Source organism: Oryzias latipes, chromosome 4 (genome assembly GCF_053564925.1).
Source record: "Oryzias latipes strain Hd-rR chromosome 4, Olatipes_Hd-rR_3.1".
Lineage (NCBI taxonomy): Eukaryota > Metazoa > Chordata > Actinopteri > Beloniformes > Adrianichthyidae > Oryzias > Oryzias latipes.
This window is the reverse complement of record NC_136240.1, coordinates 8,075,826-8,094,362: the sequence shown is the minus strand read 5'-3', so window position 1 is coordinate 8,094,362 and position 18,537 is coordinate 8,075,826. Positions and strand designations below refer to the sequence as shown.

Sequence of the window (18,537 nt, the reverse complement as noted above, 5' to 3'; positions counted from 1 at the left end):
CAAATTAAAATACACACAAATAAAATAAATAAAGAAAAAAATGTCACTTATTCAGTGCTCACATCCATATTGCGCAATAATTTTTAGGCAACAAACACACACACATAAAAGATTTGGCTTACTAAGGATTTTCAAAAAAGATATACTCCTGAAGTCTCCAAGGTGAAGTTTACTTCACTTCTCTTGTTAGAGTAACATAAGAGGCTCTCAGGATCTCATCTGTGCTTTTCTACGTGATGGAAAAGATCAAACAAAAATACTTTTCCCCAAACAAATCCAGACTATGGTTTTGGTTTTGGTTTTAAATTAGCACACTTCTCAGTGAAAACCTCTCAGTAAAGATGAGTGACAAATTTGTGAATGTAAATAGGTTTAGGCAGCTCAGGGACTAACGGACAAAAGTTGATCAGATTCAGAAAAAAGCTCTTCAAAAGTTAAAAAGAGAACCTAAAACTCCTACCACCAATAGCCCAAGAGATCAAAGAATTTGAAGAAATCTCTGTCTGAAAAGGGCAACAATAAAAATGACATTGTTTGCAGAATCTTTGCAGGGACTCCGAAACTCATCTGACTAGTCAGTAAACACAGTGGAAAGCAAGCTCGTGCAAAAGAGACTCCTCAAAGCCTTGTTCCAGGACCACAGCTTGTTGAAGTGACTGTTATCAAGAACGTCCATGGTGGACAGGCATGCTTGACGATTATAATTTGCATTTAGCAACCTTGATCTGCATTTTTCTGAGATATATGCCACTATTCTGAGATTAGCCAGTTTTTTCAGTTTCTGCTGTATTTCTACCTGTTACCTGTGCAGATTTGGTTTTGACAATTGACTGTATGTATCAGGATCGAGTGAGTATGACTTCTTTTTCTACAGAAAATTACTTACTTCCAGCTCCAACTAAATTAAGCTCCAACCAGCTGCATAAGTCAATTCAGTCGCCATTTTATCATGATATGGATAGGGCCATGTTGGAGCCCGATGATGTCAGTAAGCAGTGATTGGTCCAAGTCATCAAAGTCAACCACTTTGATCAATCAGGAGTGAGCTTATTGGAAGCTCACACTCCTACCACTTGAAAGCAAGCTCGGTAGAATATGCCAACAACAATACCTCAAAAACTCAATAACCTCAAGAAAATATGGGAAAAAAAGAGGATTATTAAGATCATGTTAAAAAAGATAGCAGAGCTAAAACGGTTGTTCTGACCAATAGAATGACTGAGTAACAACTGTTTACTTCTCTATAGAAGTCCATGGGATCTTGGCTTCTTGGGGCCAGCAGGAAATTCCTGCTTGGAACATGATGGGGAGGGGGCCACTCAGTCCAGTTCCCTTATACAGTCAATAGTTTTGACCAGCTGCAGGAGCATTCGAAGGTCTTTCAGGACTAATCTGGACTCAGTAACACTGCATTTGAATGAGCTTCACTCTCGTGTTCTGCAGATCCCTCTCAGTATTGAATATGGATTCATAAGAATCAGCTGCAGAAAAGTAAAACGGTACAATTTTGTAACATTTGGAAAGAAATTGTTGTCTATTTTCCTGTTGTTGATAAAGATGAAACAAGACGAGACTTCTTAACCTTTAACACTTGACGAAACCTCAAAGAAAACAAAAACCAGGATGAAGCGTTCTTCCACAAAACATGCACTGAACCAGAAACACGAGACGGAAATGTTGAAATTATGTAGAAGAAAACCTGAAATGCATCATGGGATCTTTGCAACAAAGCATGGCTGAAATCATGAGCAGAGCACTTTGTGTCTGATGGTTTTTGATTTCATTCTCATGTCAGTCTCAATCTGAACGTTATCTCAAACAGTCTCATGTTCTTCTCTGTGGGGTGGAGGTTTGGTTTGCAAAAGTCTCAGCTCTGGAGGTTTTTTCGCGCACAAAACCATCCAAATGTCTGAAACCCTGATCTGCAGAAAGAGGAAGAGGATGTATGGAAACAGACCAACAGAGATGATGAAGACAGAATGGCAGGAGTGAGATGGGTTCGGGGGGAGTGAATGGGTGCTTTCTGTACCCAGCATTCTTACCTCTTATGGGTGTACCACCTGTGAGGTAATATGAATGCAAATAGATTAAAGAAAAGTGTTAGTTTGCAGACAGAAACAGGAGAGCAGCAGGATTTTTGAAGAAAAGTTCTTAAACACTTTTGTTTTATCCAGGTTTTCCTCAGTGCACATTTTCAAAAACAAAAGTTTGATACGATGAGAGAGGATTCTACTCAGTGTAACAATTTATTCATGTTTGCATAAACGGGAAAGACAGAAGACACCTCTGTTCTAAATTCAGTGTTCAGCCGTATGTTTAAATGATGATTTAAGCTTGTCTCCACTGTTGTCTATGTAAGTATTTTTGCCCAAGAAACTTTCGGTAAAGTTGGATCCATTCTATATTGATGCTCAGTACAGGAGTTAAACACTACAACTCATCTGTTGTCACCCATGTAGATCATCAAAAAACACGGTTTGACTTTTCATGACGAATCAAGCTGGAATTTAACGTTCCTAATGCCTTAGTAGCATGCACCCGTATGGGGGTTACCCGTGCTGGGCTGCGGGTTTTGGGTTTTTAGGTTGTCTGGACCCATGCGGGGTCACCGAGAGGAGCAGCTGCTTCTCAAAGGGAGCGCAGGTGTGGCTTGCAGTTAGTTCCCTTGAGGCTCATGCAGCCGCCTTAAGGCACATCATGAAAATGGAACATACCATTGTCGTACATGTGGTAAGTGTATCGTGAAGAGTTTGTCGGAATAATACAAATTACACGCACTTATGACGTATGGGTGAATGCTGGGATTTGGTGCCCTTCACGCAGTACTCCAGTCATTAAGGTGCGTGTGCTGACTCATTACAGATCGTGTGAAAATGCTGGACACACGGGGTGTGCATGTAATACTGTATGTAAGTGCTGACACGAACTACTCTATGATTGTCTTAATACCCTGGATGCTAACAGTCAGACTGTGAGCATGAAGCGCGCAACAGGCGCACTTATCCCTTCAACAGCATCAACAGGCTCCTTGCGCAGGTTTTGGGGTCTTTGAAAGAATAAAAAAATCGTACGACATGCCTGCATCTCACCTTCTTTACCCTGTTTTACACTTCAGTGTAAGTGTGAATATAAATAAACATTTTTGCTCCACAGGCTGACGGAGTGGTCTACTATCCTAAGATTTTGTGCGAGTCCCCTGCGTGCATTAACCAACTATCTGAGCAATGTGCAGATTTTGGGGAGATGAAAAAAATGAAATGCCCCACCTGCGTTGCATTTCGCCTTCCTCTTTCTTATGTGTTGCTTAAGTGTTCAGTACAATCTTGCGGCCACAGCATGCCCATAGAAAAAATGTGACAAAAAATTTTTGCTCTGGAAAAGAATGTGCATGAATATTCCCCTTACACGTCCGTGTGGTCTATAATCTTAGAATTACCTGCGGGCCAGCTGCGTGTCCCGTATTGGTTTGCCCATTTTTCACCCACCTGTATCCACCCACGAGGGCAGTTGTGACTAAGCTTTAGGCACTGAATCTGCAACGTGTTAGTGTAGAGCAGCAACACAACTACAGCTGTAAATGACCTCATCCATCACCTGTTTTTTTTGCAATCACATTTGTTAATAGATTTTTTGTTAACTTTTGAAAAATATTATATTTTTCCTTTCAGTAACTGAAAGAACTATACGCTGAAGCACTCAGGTTGAAGAAACTTCTGGTAGTCTACATGAGAAGCAGTTAGTCAGCTGACAACAGGAAGTGGATGCTCTAAAGCTTTTTCAGTCAATCACTGCACAACTCCACCTGCGCTCCTCCTGTCGTTTGATATTTCTGATTCAACTTTGCATTTTGGCAAATCAGGACATATGTATCAAATGCTGGAGTGGTGGTTCCTATGCAGATGCCAGCCATCTGATAATGAAGCAGCCACTCATCAGCCCACAGTAACACATGAGGCACTGGAAGCTGTGTGGCCTGTAGGGGTTTTGCTCAGAGGCACATCAGCAGCTTCCAGGTATGGAAGTTTTTTTGAGTCATTTTATAAAGTAATATCCAATTCTCAATTCACAATTCAATATGCAATTCAAGCTTGGAAATTCAATATTACATTTTGCAATTTAGAATTTTATATAAAAAATAACATTTCAATGTGACAATTTTAAAAATAGAATATTAAATAAAAATAAAATCTATTGTCGTTCTGTTTTAGTGTCAAAATTCAAATGAAATTGCAAAACAGCGCCCCCTGCTGTTATGGATATTTAGTTGCTAAGCATCGCGCTTTATAAATACAAATTGAAATGCAAACTATCAGACTCATCAGGGCAGGGCGTACCACCTCCCTAAATTTTTTAAATCCCGCCTCCATTTCCTTTGGTCGAACAATGAAAAATATTGAAGACATTCAACAAACCAATGGAATAATTTGGCATCATAGGTTAGACAAGACAAAATGCTATCTGCTAATGAATTAGCTCAATTTTTATGAATACAAGTGCAACTGCTGTGTTGCAGCCCCTAAACAGTTATTTTTGGAACTCAACTTTATTGCTGTTGTGACCTTAAACACAGGGGTCTCCAAGCTCTGGGCTGCGGATCGGTCTGTGGGCCACTTGGGACATGCGGCAACTAACTTTTGAATATTTCTCACACACAGAAAATAAAGTTGCAGACAGTTGAATTTATGTTTTATAGTTAAATTTAGCAAATGCCAGTTTTTGACAGCTGTGTCATTTTATTTTGATCTATTTATGCCGTGCAAATGAAAATGCATTACACTACTTGCACCTGGTTTGCAATTTCATTTGAATTTTGACACAACAGCATGACTTTTAAAAATGCAATAGATTTGAAGTTACTTTAAAATGAATTTAAAGCAAACCATGTATTGAAATGTGTTGTACAGTAAATTGCAACACGCATTTTCTACTGAATGGTCAAATTGCATATTTAATTGTAAACGGCATTTCCATTTGAATTATGGCATCAAAAGGCCATGAAAATCTAAAATGCAATTGATTTTGTTTTTATTTAATAATTTATTTTTTAAATTGTCATATTGAATTGTAATTATTATACATTGTATTCTTAATTGCAAAATGTATTTTCATACTCCAAACCTGAATTGCTTATTGAATTGTCAACTGAAAAATGCCAATTGAATTGTCAATTAAGAATTACTTTGAATTATGACTAAAAAGAAAACTTCCATATCCAGGTCATGACAAATTTCAGGTTTCATTGTGAAAAATAATAAGACTTTATTATATTTTCACAATGTTTAGAGGGGTTTGTCACCCTGCAGTCTTTTTCCTCTACATTTACACAGATCTGGTTTCTTTCGGTGGCTCTCCTTCTCTGGGATGGTCTCGCCAAATGTGAAAGCTGGAATAAGGGACTCCCCAATGACAGAGCAGGAACAGTTCAGAAGCTCACTTTACCTGAGCGCAGCTGTTTTATCCGTCCATTGCCACTATCGATCTCTACAGGCAAGAAGTCTTTGAACCAGAAGATCTCTGGGTCTGGATTTCCACTGGCGGCACAGAGCATGGTGGCAGTGCGGGTTCTCTCCACGACCTTCAGCTGGGGGCCCATGTCTATGGAGGGAAAGCCATGGGGGATCTGGTCCTCTGTGGAACAGACGGAGAGGCCATTACACACAACATTACACCGCTTTTAGCAGAAAGAAAGGTAAAGATTCTTTTTATTCTCAGGAGAGACTTGAAGTTCTGTACAAAGACCCAATGGAGGTCTGGGATTTGAACCCCTGACCAAGTGAGTGGGAGAAAGCAGTGATAGGCTTTCTCCCATTTGTGATACATCTTTTCAAGTGTTCACTATGACACAGATTCACCACAAACACCACACGTGCTGAAATGTAGCTCTCAAGGACAGTAAAGGATTTAAGTTTTTGCAGAACTTCCTCAAATGAAGTTTTTTCCAAGTCTGAGCAAAAAACACGAAACATGAAAAAATGTAACAGAGAACTGGGACTGCATGTGAAAAGTTCCTCAGGATCTTGATCACCTGGGTTTAACCTGACCCTGTGGAAGCAGAAGGTGAATACAGGAACACCTGAGGACACCAGCAGTCACAAACCTTCAACCCCACTTGTGAAACGTCTTGAGTCATCAGATGCTGAGGTCAGCACTTACCCTCCAGCACCGTCAGCTTGGCGCTCGTATTGATCTCCCCCACGCTGTTGGTGGCTGTGCACTCATAGAGGGCTTCATCTCTGTGGGTCCTCAAAGGTTGAATCCGCAGCACTGAGCCAGCGCCGTCGTCAAAGTCAATCACCTGAGTGGTTGAGAGGTCATGCAAGGACAAGTCATTGACATTCTGCGCTGGATAATGATGGAAGAGACTGAGTGTGGTCAGAAAAGTCACAAACATCAGAAGTGCAGTGACTTTCTGTTAGACATGAATGAGTTGACTAGTTCCAGGAAACCACAAAGATTTCTGTCGGTAGTACCAGGACTGAGAAACACTGAATCAAACACTGGAATTACTCTTTAGAGAGTGAGAGCTTCGGGACAAAAGGCAGAGTGATGGAGCAGATTCCATTCAAATCTTCATCTCTACTTTCAACTTTGGTCATTTGTAAAGTGAAAAAATAATCATGAAGATAAGGATCTATGTAATGGGGCAACCTGCAGGCTCAAGAAACAAAAGGCAGGGAGACCTTCAGACCTGCAGGTGGGGATGTTTTGTGGAGCGGAAGCAGGTTCAGGTCTTTACGCAACGAGTGAGTGTCTTCTGCTGGTGTGACTTGTAAGTCTGGTTTGTGGGATCAAGTACAATCCAAAATATCCTTGTCATTTTCTGCATAACACCTTTTCACACATGAAGGTTTGAATCCTAATCCAAATCCCAATCCTGAATCCAATTGAAAACCGAATTTAAAAACCCTATCCACTTAAAGACTGGGAGATATCAATTAATAAATAAGCATACAAAGCCTCCCTGCTGGACACCTGGTTAACATTTCTACCTTCAGGCTGCAGAAAAAAAACGAAACGAGTGAAGCCATGTGAGTTCACCAGATAACCCCCAGGAAGCTGGTTGCAAAATCAAGTCAGTCTACTTTTTCTTTAACATAAAACATAAACTAAAATAGTGGGGGAACACTGTATTTCAAACTGGAGTTGTGGTCGCATCTAGCAGTTGTGTTTGTCCCACCTATTTTTCATTTTTTTGTAAAAGCAGAAATTTGATGACACCCAGCCAATATAGTAAAGACCTTGGAGTCACATGACCACAGAGTTTGTTTATTTCATGTTAACAAGCAGCATCAATGGTTGGATTGTAACATCAGATTCTTGTTCTTTTGGTTTCCAAAAGCAAACACTGTGTATTATCAGATTGGGTTCCTGCACAGAGTGTATTTTTTTTCATATTAATATGAGATATTTGATATCACATAATCTGTTCTGAACTTTTAAAATATCTTCCAAATATTTACAACACATCCTAAAAGGAGCAAAGTCCTGCAGCAGATCTGGAATGACCTGGAGGGATCAGACCGCTCCATCAGCCTATCTACAGGAACTGAAGGAGCTCAGTGGGAAAAGGGGGGTCAGGATGTTGTGTGGGTCTTGGTCCCAGAAATTGGAAAGGTAAATGGATGGATGAAGGCCCCCATTGCACCACCCTCCAATCTTCAGTTACATTTGCAGACATCATTCAGAGTCTGATCCATAGAATCAAGCTGACAGCTGCAGCCTATCTTACCTCAAAGCGCTGAGAGTTGACCTTCTTTCCCTTTTTCATCCAGGTGATCCGTGGTTTGGGCTCCCCTCCTGCCTGACAAACAAAAGATGCCACGCCTCCAGAAATCCCTATTTGGTCATCCGGTGCTTTGATGAAGTTTGGCATGCCTATAGGAGGGAGAAGTTTAGCTGGAGGAAGACAATGAACTGGTTGAGAGTTAGTCTGTTATTAGAGTATTTTGAGCAGGTTGAGATCTCGAGTTTGAATTACAGCGACACCTCAGTCCTCTTCTGTCTTTGCCTTGTCTGTCATATGCCTGCTGCTGTGCTTGGATCACTACTGGACTCACATTTGACCCTTACTTCTTTGATAAGGAGAGAAGCACATGGTTGACCTGAGTTATCCTGGACTTTAACAGGAACATGATGATCAAAGTGTTGTATCTCTAAACAAGAGAGCACCGGCCCTGAGAACCAGAGTCTCTGCCTTATTTGCAAGTGAACTCTGGTGTGGTTTATTTCACTGTGAATGTAGAAAGACTTTCCATGGACTAAAGAGATTGGAAGAGAACCAAATGAAGAGAAGTCTGTTTGTTAGGAGAAAAAAAACTACCACACTGTAAATCTGAAAAAGCAGAAGTCGTACAAAAATGTGTAAGTATCTGCTAGGTAAACTTGGTGCATAGTGAGGAGCTGTTGGCGCTTATTCATATCATCTGTTTTCTTCTTCCTGTCCTGGACAGAGCTTAGTTGGAGGAATGATAACCTCAAATAAGCAGCTATTACAACTGTGTGATTTTTCCATCTCAGTATTTGGTTCTTGAAACAAATCTGTTGATGGGAGGGGTTGATTATCTCCTTTCCCACCCAAAAAAGAAGCAGCGCAAGATCATAACTGTTGTCTGTTCTTTTAATATTGTTGACACATTAGAATGCCTCATGCATGTTTGTCACACAATGACTTACAAGACCACTGGTGCTAAAACAAACTAGACTAGGTACTGACTGTCAGTGTGAACAGACAGGATCAGTTGGGCCAGCAGCAGCAGGGAAAGAAGCCCTCTGAATTGAAGATCCATCATCTCAGGGGTGAGGGACCTCCTATGGTCCTGAAACTGGAGTTCATTGGCTGCAGGCACACACATTTATCCCCCAAGACCTGCAGAGAAACAGGAAACTTCAGATTTCCGCTGATTTGAAGCAAGTAACATGTACACTAAAGTACAGAAGACGAGGGTGAAGACTGAGTCTGACATAAGACCTTTGAAGGTTTTAAAAATGAACAAAAACAAAACAGTTATGATGCAGTCACTTATCTGAACGTTTTTCTGAAAAAAACATGATTTTGCTCAACTCACAGCGACTTGGCTGATGGGATAAATGAAGGAAAGCTCCAGAAATCCCAGCTGGAAGGAGGCGCAGCTCCATCCATAGACACAGACACAGTCCTGAGCACATCAACACACAGACAAACAAGCTCAGAATAAAAAATATTGTGAGAACATCACTTAGATCTGAAGTCAGACCACACGAAGAATGTTTCTGCAAATATCTACAAACTTGAAATGAAACCACAAAAAAGCACAATCCAGTTCTTTTAAGGGCCAGTCTCAAATCCAGCTCAAGGTTCTGTCAGGAACAAAACCAAAGCCAAACAAATCATGTGACATATGATCAGAACTTTCATAACAGATCTGTCAATACCCGGGTTAACAATGACTGTCCTCAGTGCTGAAGACATATAGGGTACAGACAGAAAAAGGACTACTGTTGGTCGAAGAAGGAGAGGAGGAGGGCATGTTTGTAGGGAGACGAAGAGAAAAGGAAAAGCAGGAGTGAAGAGCTTAACGTAGAAAGTTTGAATATACATACTTTGACAGACAGTTGATAGACATGATGGAAGGAAGAAAGGTGGATGAAAAAAGAACAGAGAGGGAGTAATACTGAGGTAGGAGTCTGCAGAGAATGTTCTGGAAGCAAAGAGAGTGTCAGATAGGTTGATGAGTGTGAAGCTGGCAGCTGAAGTTTGTTGTTGAATGTTGTCAGTGGTTATCCCCCCACTCTCCCTGGTAGCCATGAAGAAGGAGACATTTTGGAGGGAGATGGATGAGGAAATCCAGAGTATTTTTAGAGGGGAGAGAGTGGTGAACAGAGCAAATTAGGTAACAGAGAAATTTGGTGTTCAGGACAGGATTGCAGAAGAACAGATGGGGTTCGATTTTGATCAAGGATAGGAATGTAAGTGGTAAAGACATTTTCTAGAAAAGAGAAAAGAACATAGGAGTGGAGGGAGCAGCATAAACATTGATTACACCTTAAGCAGATGTTGTAATCTGAAGGACATCAGGGACAGCAAAATTGTGGCTGGGGAAAGTGTAGCTGCACACCACAGGTTGGTGGTGTGAGGATGACTCTGGTGGTGAGGAGGATGAAGAGGACAAGGGCAAGAGGTGGACATTAAAGAAGGAAGAATACTTGATATACTTTTGGGGAGGAGTTTGAATAGGTTTTGGGAAGCGCTCATTTCTACACTGTTGATGTCTGAGTCTGTCGCTGAAGGAACTCCTCAGTCCCTTCACAGACGGGTTCAGTGGGTGAGATCTGCTGTCCATGAAGGATCTGAGGTTGGTCAACATCCTCCTCTCACCCACCTCCTCCACAGAGTCCAACGAGCAGCCCAGGACAGAGCTGGCCCTCCTGACCAGCTTATTCAGTTCTGGTCAGTTCTGCTCACCCCCCAGCAGACAACAGTGTAAGAAAAGGCAGAGGCCACCACCACAGTCATGAGTTCTGAGTAGAGGTCTGCACACTCCAAAGGACCTTGGAAGTTGTAGGCGACTTTGACCTTCCTTTACAGGTCATCGCTGTTGTGGAACTAGTCTGTTGTTTAGGTGGACACCCAGGTACTTGAAACTGTCAACCACGTCAATGTCACTTTCTTAGCTGATCACCGGAATGTGGCCCACTGTTCTTCATCTTCAGGGGTCAATCACCATCCCTTTGGTCTTGCAGGTCTTTAAGCACAGGTGATTGCTTTCACTAACAAAAGTACCTGATGGTTGACTGGTACTACCCATAATCTCCTTCAGACACACAGCTCACAATGGCTGAGACAGCTGGTGGAATACATGAAGTGGTAAATGGCAAATGGCGTAAACTTGTATAGTGCTTTCCTACCTTCCTTGAAGGCTCAAAGCGCTTTACATTCACACACACATTCACACATTGGTGGTGGCTCCGCTGCTTAACATAAACACCAACCTTCCACCAGAGGCAAGGTGGGGTTCAGTGTCTTGCCCAAGGACACTTAGACCACTGCACCATGGGACGCCCGTAGTGCTAGAGCCAAACTGTAGAGGGTGAAGAAGAACTGTGAGGGCACGAGGGGGCTCTAGTACTGCAGACCATCACCTCGGACACACAGTTGTGCAGACGCACGTATGTGGACGATTTGTGAGGTAGTCCACGGACGATCCCAAAAAGACCACTTTTGGTAGTGTGTTCTTATAATCGTATATGCTGCTTTTCAGCAACGTTGTTGTAGTGGGCTGAAAACACTCCCGTCAACATGCCCATCCCATATTAGGCTTCATTTTCACCTTTCAGCATCAGACGGGTGACGTCAGTGGTTATTGGTCCAGTGTTTACATGTCTGTTTCTGGAAGCAGCACCATAAAACAAATTCATTAAAGACCCACCCCAATGAAAATCCTGTTTACGGTGTTTTAAACATATTCTTGAGGCATTTTTCTTATGACGGAGGACATAAAGAATATTAAGCTTAAAACTGCATTTCTACTTTTTTTTTAATTCAAATCATTATGAATCAAGAGCAGACTAAAAATATCATTTGAAAGAGCTTGTAGTTGCTACACACAAACCACAATTGGCAGGTGCCAAGGTCCCTGCTCCGCTCCATCTTGTACAAATAGATCCACGTATGTCTTGGTTTCCCTCGTCTGAGCTGGAATCTGGCTCACAACGGCTGAAAAGCTTCGATGTTTGACACTTTTTTGCAATGCTAGGTTGGGGTTGTGAGGGGCTGTAAGCTAGCGGGGGAGCATGTAAACAAAAGGATGATGGGAAATAAAAGTAGGGTTGCTGTGCAAAATTCAGAGGTGAATTTCTAATGAGCTACTGCTGCTCTGCAGAAACTATGTCCTAGAAAACAATACAGTTTTTTATTTTATTTTAACTAAACAGCTAAATCACAGTTAAAAGATCACTGGGAATACTTTTATAATAGATAAAAGATGATCGGAGGGGAACTTTAAGCCACCGCACTCTCTCGATACACCCTGAATAGGCAAATGTATACAATTACTGACATGTAAGTACAAAAACAAACCCAAAAAGGCTCGGCCAAATGAAATAAAAATTTCTGAGTTTAAATCATTGAAACTGTAAGGATCTCTGCAGATTCAATTCAAAAGTGACGTTTTTCTGATGTGGTTTCATTTTAAATAAAAATTTTATTTAATCTAGATTAAAATAAATTGAACATTAGGCTGAGACGACTTACCATGCCATGAAATTGCTCTGATGCTGTGATTCTCCCTCTCCTCCTGCAACCCCCACATCCACCAGTATGAAGGAAAGCAGCAGATTGCCAGGGCTGGGGGGAGTGCCAGGCTCAGTGGGTCACATCCCCTTAGAGGCATCGAACCAGCAACAGTCAGAGTGGACGTCACGCCTCGAGGAGCACAGTGCCAGCCACCCCCCACCCCACTCACACACATACCTCTTTCTTCAACTCCTAGCTGACCGTACAGGAACATCATGTCCCGGACATACGGTCATGATTCATATCCGCAAAGCGAGCTTTAGGAGTGAAAAGGGAGTGAATGACAGGGCTGTTGCCCCAATTGGAAGGGGGGGGTCGGGGGGGCAAGTAGATTACAGCAGGAATCAGACTCAGACTTAAACATTAAAGCAATATATGAGAGATGCAACCAGGACTAAACAACCCCTGCTGTCTACAGCCAGCCCCCCTCCCTACAACCACGCACAGTCCAATTATGTCACATTTGGATCCAACATTGCGGCGTATGTGAGGACGGCAGTGTAAAGAAACCACATGGATGGTTTCTTTGCACTGCCGTGGGAACAACATAGATGATAACCTCTGGTCAGCCTTGTGACCTCGCAGACAGGATGGTGTGTTAAAAATGGTGGGCCAAGCTGAGCCCTGTAGCCTCTGAACGGAAAGAGACAGTCCAAAAAAAAGGATAATTAAGAAACGAAACAAAAAAAACACTTTCGAATTTGTTTTACAAATAATATCGTGCAAATAAAGCTAATTTTCTGTCAGTATTCTGGCTACTGTGGGGTGAAGGAAGGGCACATCCTGGACAGGTCGCCAGTCTGTCGCAGGGCCACACAATCACACACCCATTCACACTTGTAGTCACACCTAGGGACACTTCAGAGTCATCAGTTCATCTAAGAAGCATGTCTTTGGACCGTAGGAGGCAGCCAGAGTGCATAGAGAAAACCCACACATGAACGGGGAGAACGTGCAAACTCCACTCAAAAATTCCCAACCGGAATTTCCACCAGAGTCTTTTTGCTGTGGGCGAAACTACTACAACTACTGCGCTGAGGGAGTTGGGGCAATAAATGGACAAATGTGGGACCATGTAAAAATATGAATATAAACTTAATACTAAACTGTATTATAGTATTACTATACTATAGAAATACTATACTAAACTGTATCACAGTGATACTAATACTACCATACTGTGCTATGCTATACTACCCTATGGTATATTATAGTAATACTAACACTAAGGCAGCTGGAAGTCTCAGAGCTGTCTCAGAGGACTGGCGGATGGGAAGTCAGGGTTTGATTCCCAGGGGCGTGATGAGGTTAATTCAGTGTGGGTCCTTGGGCAAGACCCTTCACAGTACCGTCTAACTATGTAGCCATTAGGGGGTCAAGTCTTGGTCCCCTGTGCCCCTGTGCCCAGGCCAGATTTAAATCAGGGTTTTGTCGGGAAGGGCATCCGGCGTAAAAGTCTCTGCCAAACCACCTGCTGTGGGACCCCTGAAGGCATATGCCGAAAGGTGAACAACAACAATACTAACTGTACTAATACCGTACTATGAGCATATCTGTATTTTATTTCATTTTGGTTAAAGGAATTGGGCTATCTCCTGTGTTAAAACTCTGTTCCAGAGCTCCTGCTGATGTTAGTTCAGTATAGAGGAAGAGAGCCTTTGTTTCCACACAAGCATGAGGATGCATCTAAATTCTCAGAAAATAATCTTTCCCATCTTGTTACTTTGACCCTGTTAGTTCTACCTCCAGTACCGACAGATGCGATTGTAACCCAGGTTACTAGACCTTGTTAGAGAGGATGGTATTTTTAGCCTATGAAGTATGTTGTGAAGTGCAGAAGAACTTCAGTGGAAGGATATAAGAGTTTTGTCTTGATTTTTTCAAAATTTTTTCAAAATACGCAACATTTTCATTTGGAAAACTGTAATCCAAAACACATGGCTGCAAAGCATGCAAAGCAAATAAAAAACTAGTACAAAGTCTGACCAACAGAAGAAATAAAAAAAACTACATATATATACAGTATATATATAATTTAACAAAATAAAAATTGCAATAAATTCTGTAGGAATTTATAAAAAAAGCATAAAATAGTTTTTGAAATACAAACAATTTGGCTTCTATTTCAGAAAACGAAATGTATAAATAAAAAAAATTCCTAATATTACAAAATTGTTGAAAATAAATTGAATCTTTTGTCTTTGAGTTTATTAGGGTTGTGTTTATTGCTTAAAGTTTGTGTTTTACTAATAAAATTGGAGATCCCATTTTTCAGTCTGTCAGCTAAGACATGAGTGAATAATTTATTATTAACATTCAATAAAGTAATTAGTCTTAAATTGTCAATAAAAGATTTGTATGCTGATGGTGAGCCAGCTAACCGGAGTCTGAAGACAAGCATCTGACAAGAACTTCAGGTCCCTGGTTGCTACAGGAGAGAAACTGGACATTGTGTTCAATTGTGGTAGGACAGTGTACTTTTCCACAGGTGCTGAGTCAACAGTTGTTAGAAATAACTGTCTAAGCATGGAACAGATTCTGTATTATGGTTGAAATATTGTTCTGATTTATTGAATTTAGTATGGAACTATTGTCCTGTTGTCCTCTACAGTGGACGTGTTGTGAATTTAAAATAAAAAATATTTAAAAAAAATGTAATTGTAAGGTGTTTTTTCAGGCCCAAATAGATAGTAAATCACACAAAAACAGAAATTGTAAGACACTTTTTTTCCTTGGTTCTCAGGAGGATATGGAAAAACATTCAATTGAATTGGAGTAATATGACATTTAGTCAGATATGTAAATTTGAGTTGTATAAACAACTATTGAGTTGGATAGACGTAAGAAATTAGGTTGAACAAATTTAATTCAATTACTTGTTACCAATTGAATCAATTCATTTTAGTTTTATAAGTTGTATAAATGTATATATCACAATGTAATTGGAAATAAGATCAGAAACTCATGCGTTTACTTTGTCCGTTCTTTTTCTCCAAGCAGAAACTCTTTCTTGCTGATGCACCAGTATTACTTTATTGATGGGTTTATAATCTTCATACGCCGTCATTTAAATCTCCAACTCCGCTTCACTAAAGTATAGCGCTCTCTTTTTTTCTCCACGAATTTCCATGGTGACTCGGGATATCAGCGATCCATTGAGAATGTCTTTATGTACTTGCCGTGCGCGCCCATTAACCCAGGGTTACCAAGTCGAGCGTTATTAGGCTAACTCATATCTGGTCTTTTGGAACCGACATACCCAGAGTAAGCGAGTTCAGGTGGATTTCAGCCAGAGTTCAGGGTTAAAGTCAGGGTAGTTTAAACATGCTTCCTGGAATACACCCTTTCCTCTGTCAAATGATGATGTTAGAGTTTGTAACCCTTGTGCTATCCTAGGCACTTTAACATTGGGAGTTGGGTCATCTAGACCCACTAGACAGTGCTCTGAACCTTTTTTCTTCAGTGATTTGTGATCTTCACTGGTGTCCATGGATTACATGAAATCTATCCACCTTTATCCACCTTTGTCATGGTAGGGAGAACACGTCAATGGAAGGGAGGGGGGTCATCTAAGATGGCACAAGGGTTAAAATAATGCAACAAAAGATTTTTGAGACATGAAGGCCTCAGGTGACAAAGATCCTCCCCAAGGTTGCAGAAATAAATCATCAGTACTCCTCAGTCCGATGTTAACATCAACAAACGTATTAATAATATCAGCCAAGAGGACTTTCAGATCTGGGGGGTATTCCAGAAAGCACAGTTTCCAGAGTCACCAAAGAAACGCGTGGAGAAAAAAAGAGAAACACTGATTTAGAACATAGTTCCTGCAGAGGGGCAGAAGATCATTAGAAATTGACCTCTGAGTTGTGGGCCGGTGCTGAGTAAGTCCATCCCCTTCCCAACATCGATCCGTTTACACTCTCTCCCATCAGCTTGATCCCCCGTCACACCCCCAACTTAACATTACCGGTGCAACAAAAATGGTGACCAATACCAGAGCTATCCAGCCTTACAGTTTAGATCCAGATTTCAGCTGAGACGAGGAAAACAAAGACGTTTGTGGATCTATTTGTCTGTAAGTGATGCATCGGAATGGAGCAGAGCAGGGAGCTTGTGGCCTGCCATTGTAGCTTCTTCATCATCTCAACAGTCTTTTTACAACTGCATCTTTCATCTGCTCCTGATTCACAACAATTTGAATAAAGAAATACTCAAAAATGAAATTTAAAACGTAATTTTCTTTTAATGTGTCTTCCACCAAGAGAAACTTTCTACAATGACATGTTAAAAAAACTAAATTTCCATTTTCATTTGAGTGGGTCTTTAACAGAAAAAGGTAAAAGTAAATATTAGCATTGGTTTCAAATTAAATAAAAGAGGATTTCACTTTTTAATTTGAAAAAGTTGCAAAAAAACAAAACAAAAGTTGCTCTCCCAGGTCAAACACAACTTCTTTCATGTGTTACCAGATGATTCCCAGCCTCTTTAAAAATGTCCACAGTGGAAAATATACGCAATTACTTTCAGAGCACTTCAGGTCTGCAGAGCAGTACGGGCTGGAAAGCAGACTCCTCACAATCTCTGCAAGCTTATAGGGAAGTGAGCGAGGAGGAGGAGGGTCACATCTGAGTCTGCAGGTGAAGAGCTAAACAAACCTGCTCAGGTTCAAAGAAGCTACCCTTCTGAGCATAAACATGAAGACTGAGGGTGAAACAGAATCAGAAATATGCAGGAAGGAAAATTTAGGCACCAGTTTCCACTAATCAGGCAGCAGAAAAAAGAAAACTGATAGAGGGAAGAGAGAATGAAAGAGCAACACCTTACGGAGCTGCTGTTAATCCCACACTGAAGTTTAATGTTCTAGGAATAAAAACATAGGCAACCACATTTGGGTCTTTGTCAAAGTTAAATCCCGCTCTAAAGTTCTGGAAGTGACTGATGGCTGTATGGTCCATCTGCAAAAAAGTGTCTTTAGACAAAGAACTTTCTCTGGAACAGCTGCAAAGGAGTGGAGCTCTGTTCCTCAAGCCATCAGAGAATTGCCATTACAAAATTGGTTTTAAAAAACTTCTTAAGAACTGATTTACGATGCATCAGACATGCTACCACCACACATAAAGCCCTAGATCTGCTCCGATCAAGCCTGGCCACCATTAATGTCCACAGATTGAATACCTTAATGATGCATATATGCATCATTCCACTTTGGCTCCAAAATTACCTTAATTTAGCATCTTTTTTTTTTTTTTTGATGGCTGGAAACAAATTCAGAAGCCAAGTGGTTCAATCGCTGGTTGTATTAGTGTTGTGATTGTTGTTAAATAACCACATAAGTAAAAAACATGCTGATATAATTTTTGTTTACCTTTGTTGTATTTTTCCACATAATATTCTTGTTTTGTTGCTTTTAAGGCTTTTTTTTTCCCTTAGGAATTTCACTGCAAAGGATGTTAAGTTGGTATTGCTTTTCTGAGTGAGCCTGCTCCTCCGATGCACAGTGTGCGCCTTCATGGAGGGATCTGGCTGAGTTGGTATGCTGACAGCATCTCAGCATCCTCAGAGAGGAGAGTGAGCGCAGAGCTGCCAGTGTCTTTGGTACGGGAAAAATCCTCTCAAAGTGTTATTTTGTTCCTTTAATGATGATTCCAGAGCCAAACAGGTGTCAGAGATCCTCCAAACGACCTACATCCCGTTTCAACAGCTCAGAGCAGACAGATGGTTTAGTTCTGACCAAATCCTAACCAGCTGAATTAATAAAAAACAGAATAGTTTAGTTCTTAAATATTCCTATTTTATTTTTATTTTTTTTGGAACATTTAGAGATCCTAATAGTGTCTAGAAACCCCAGTTCCTCTAACAAGAGTCTCCTCAAACTCAAAGCTCTGCATTTCTGACAGACCGTGAACGTCCCTCACCTGTGAACTTCTGAAGAAGAAGATGTCCACCAGAAGAGGGGAGATGATTCTGGGAGTCCTGAGGAAGCGGAGCTCCCGGGAGCGCAGACGATGAAGGCTCCTCCGTGAAGGAGCGCTGCTCTCAGAGCTGCAGACTCTCACTTTCACGCTTCTTCCCTCGGGACTTTTCGGCCACGTTCGGTTGTTTCCGGAGCTGTTCGCACAACATCTTCCGCTGTCCGAGCGCTCACGTGCACGGTGTCAGACCTGTTCTCAGGCTAAAGTCACAACTTCAAAAAGTGGTTTATTCTTTTTTCAGATAAAAAAAAAAGTTTTCACTTTTTTTTACATTTTCACAAAGACTGTGAC

The 18,537-nt window shown here is 41.1% G+C and overlaps 1 protein-coding gene across 9 annotated transcripts in view; it reads right to left on the bottom strand.

The window, feature by feature from the left end:
* ptprfa (protein tyrosine phosphatase receptor type Fa) overlaps positions 1-18,327 on the bottom strand; it is a 51,769-nt gene extending 33,442 nt beyond the window's left edge. For 3 of the 9 annotated variants that reach the window (XM_020702199.3, XM_020702201.3, XM_020702200.3), the window contains exons 1-7: positions 18,190-18,327; positions 9,066-9,155; positions 8,714-8,866; positions 7,730-7,875; positions 6,154-6,295; positions 5,440-5,628; positions 2,043-2,060 (exon numbers count right to left, since the gene is read on the bottom strand). In XM_020702199.3, coding sequence (XP_020557858.1) covers positions 2,043-2,060; positions 5,440-5,628; positions 6,154-6,295; positions 7,730-7,875; positions 8,714-8,852 — 634 coding nt within the window. In that variant the 5' untranslated portion in view covers positions 8,853-8,866; positions 9,066-9,155; positions 18,190-18,327. Of the gene's footprint in view, positions 1-2,042; positions 2,061-5,439; positions 5,629-6,153; positions 6,296-7,729; positions 7,876-8,713; positions 8,867-9,065; positions 9,156-12,229; positions 12,377-17,639; positions 17,675-18,189 lie in introns of those variants that run through there. The other 6 variants (XM_020702202.3, XM_020702203.3, XM_011473805.4 and 3 more) reach the window with 4 other exon arrangements.
* Positions 18,328-18,537: the final 210 nt, after the last annotated feature.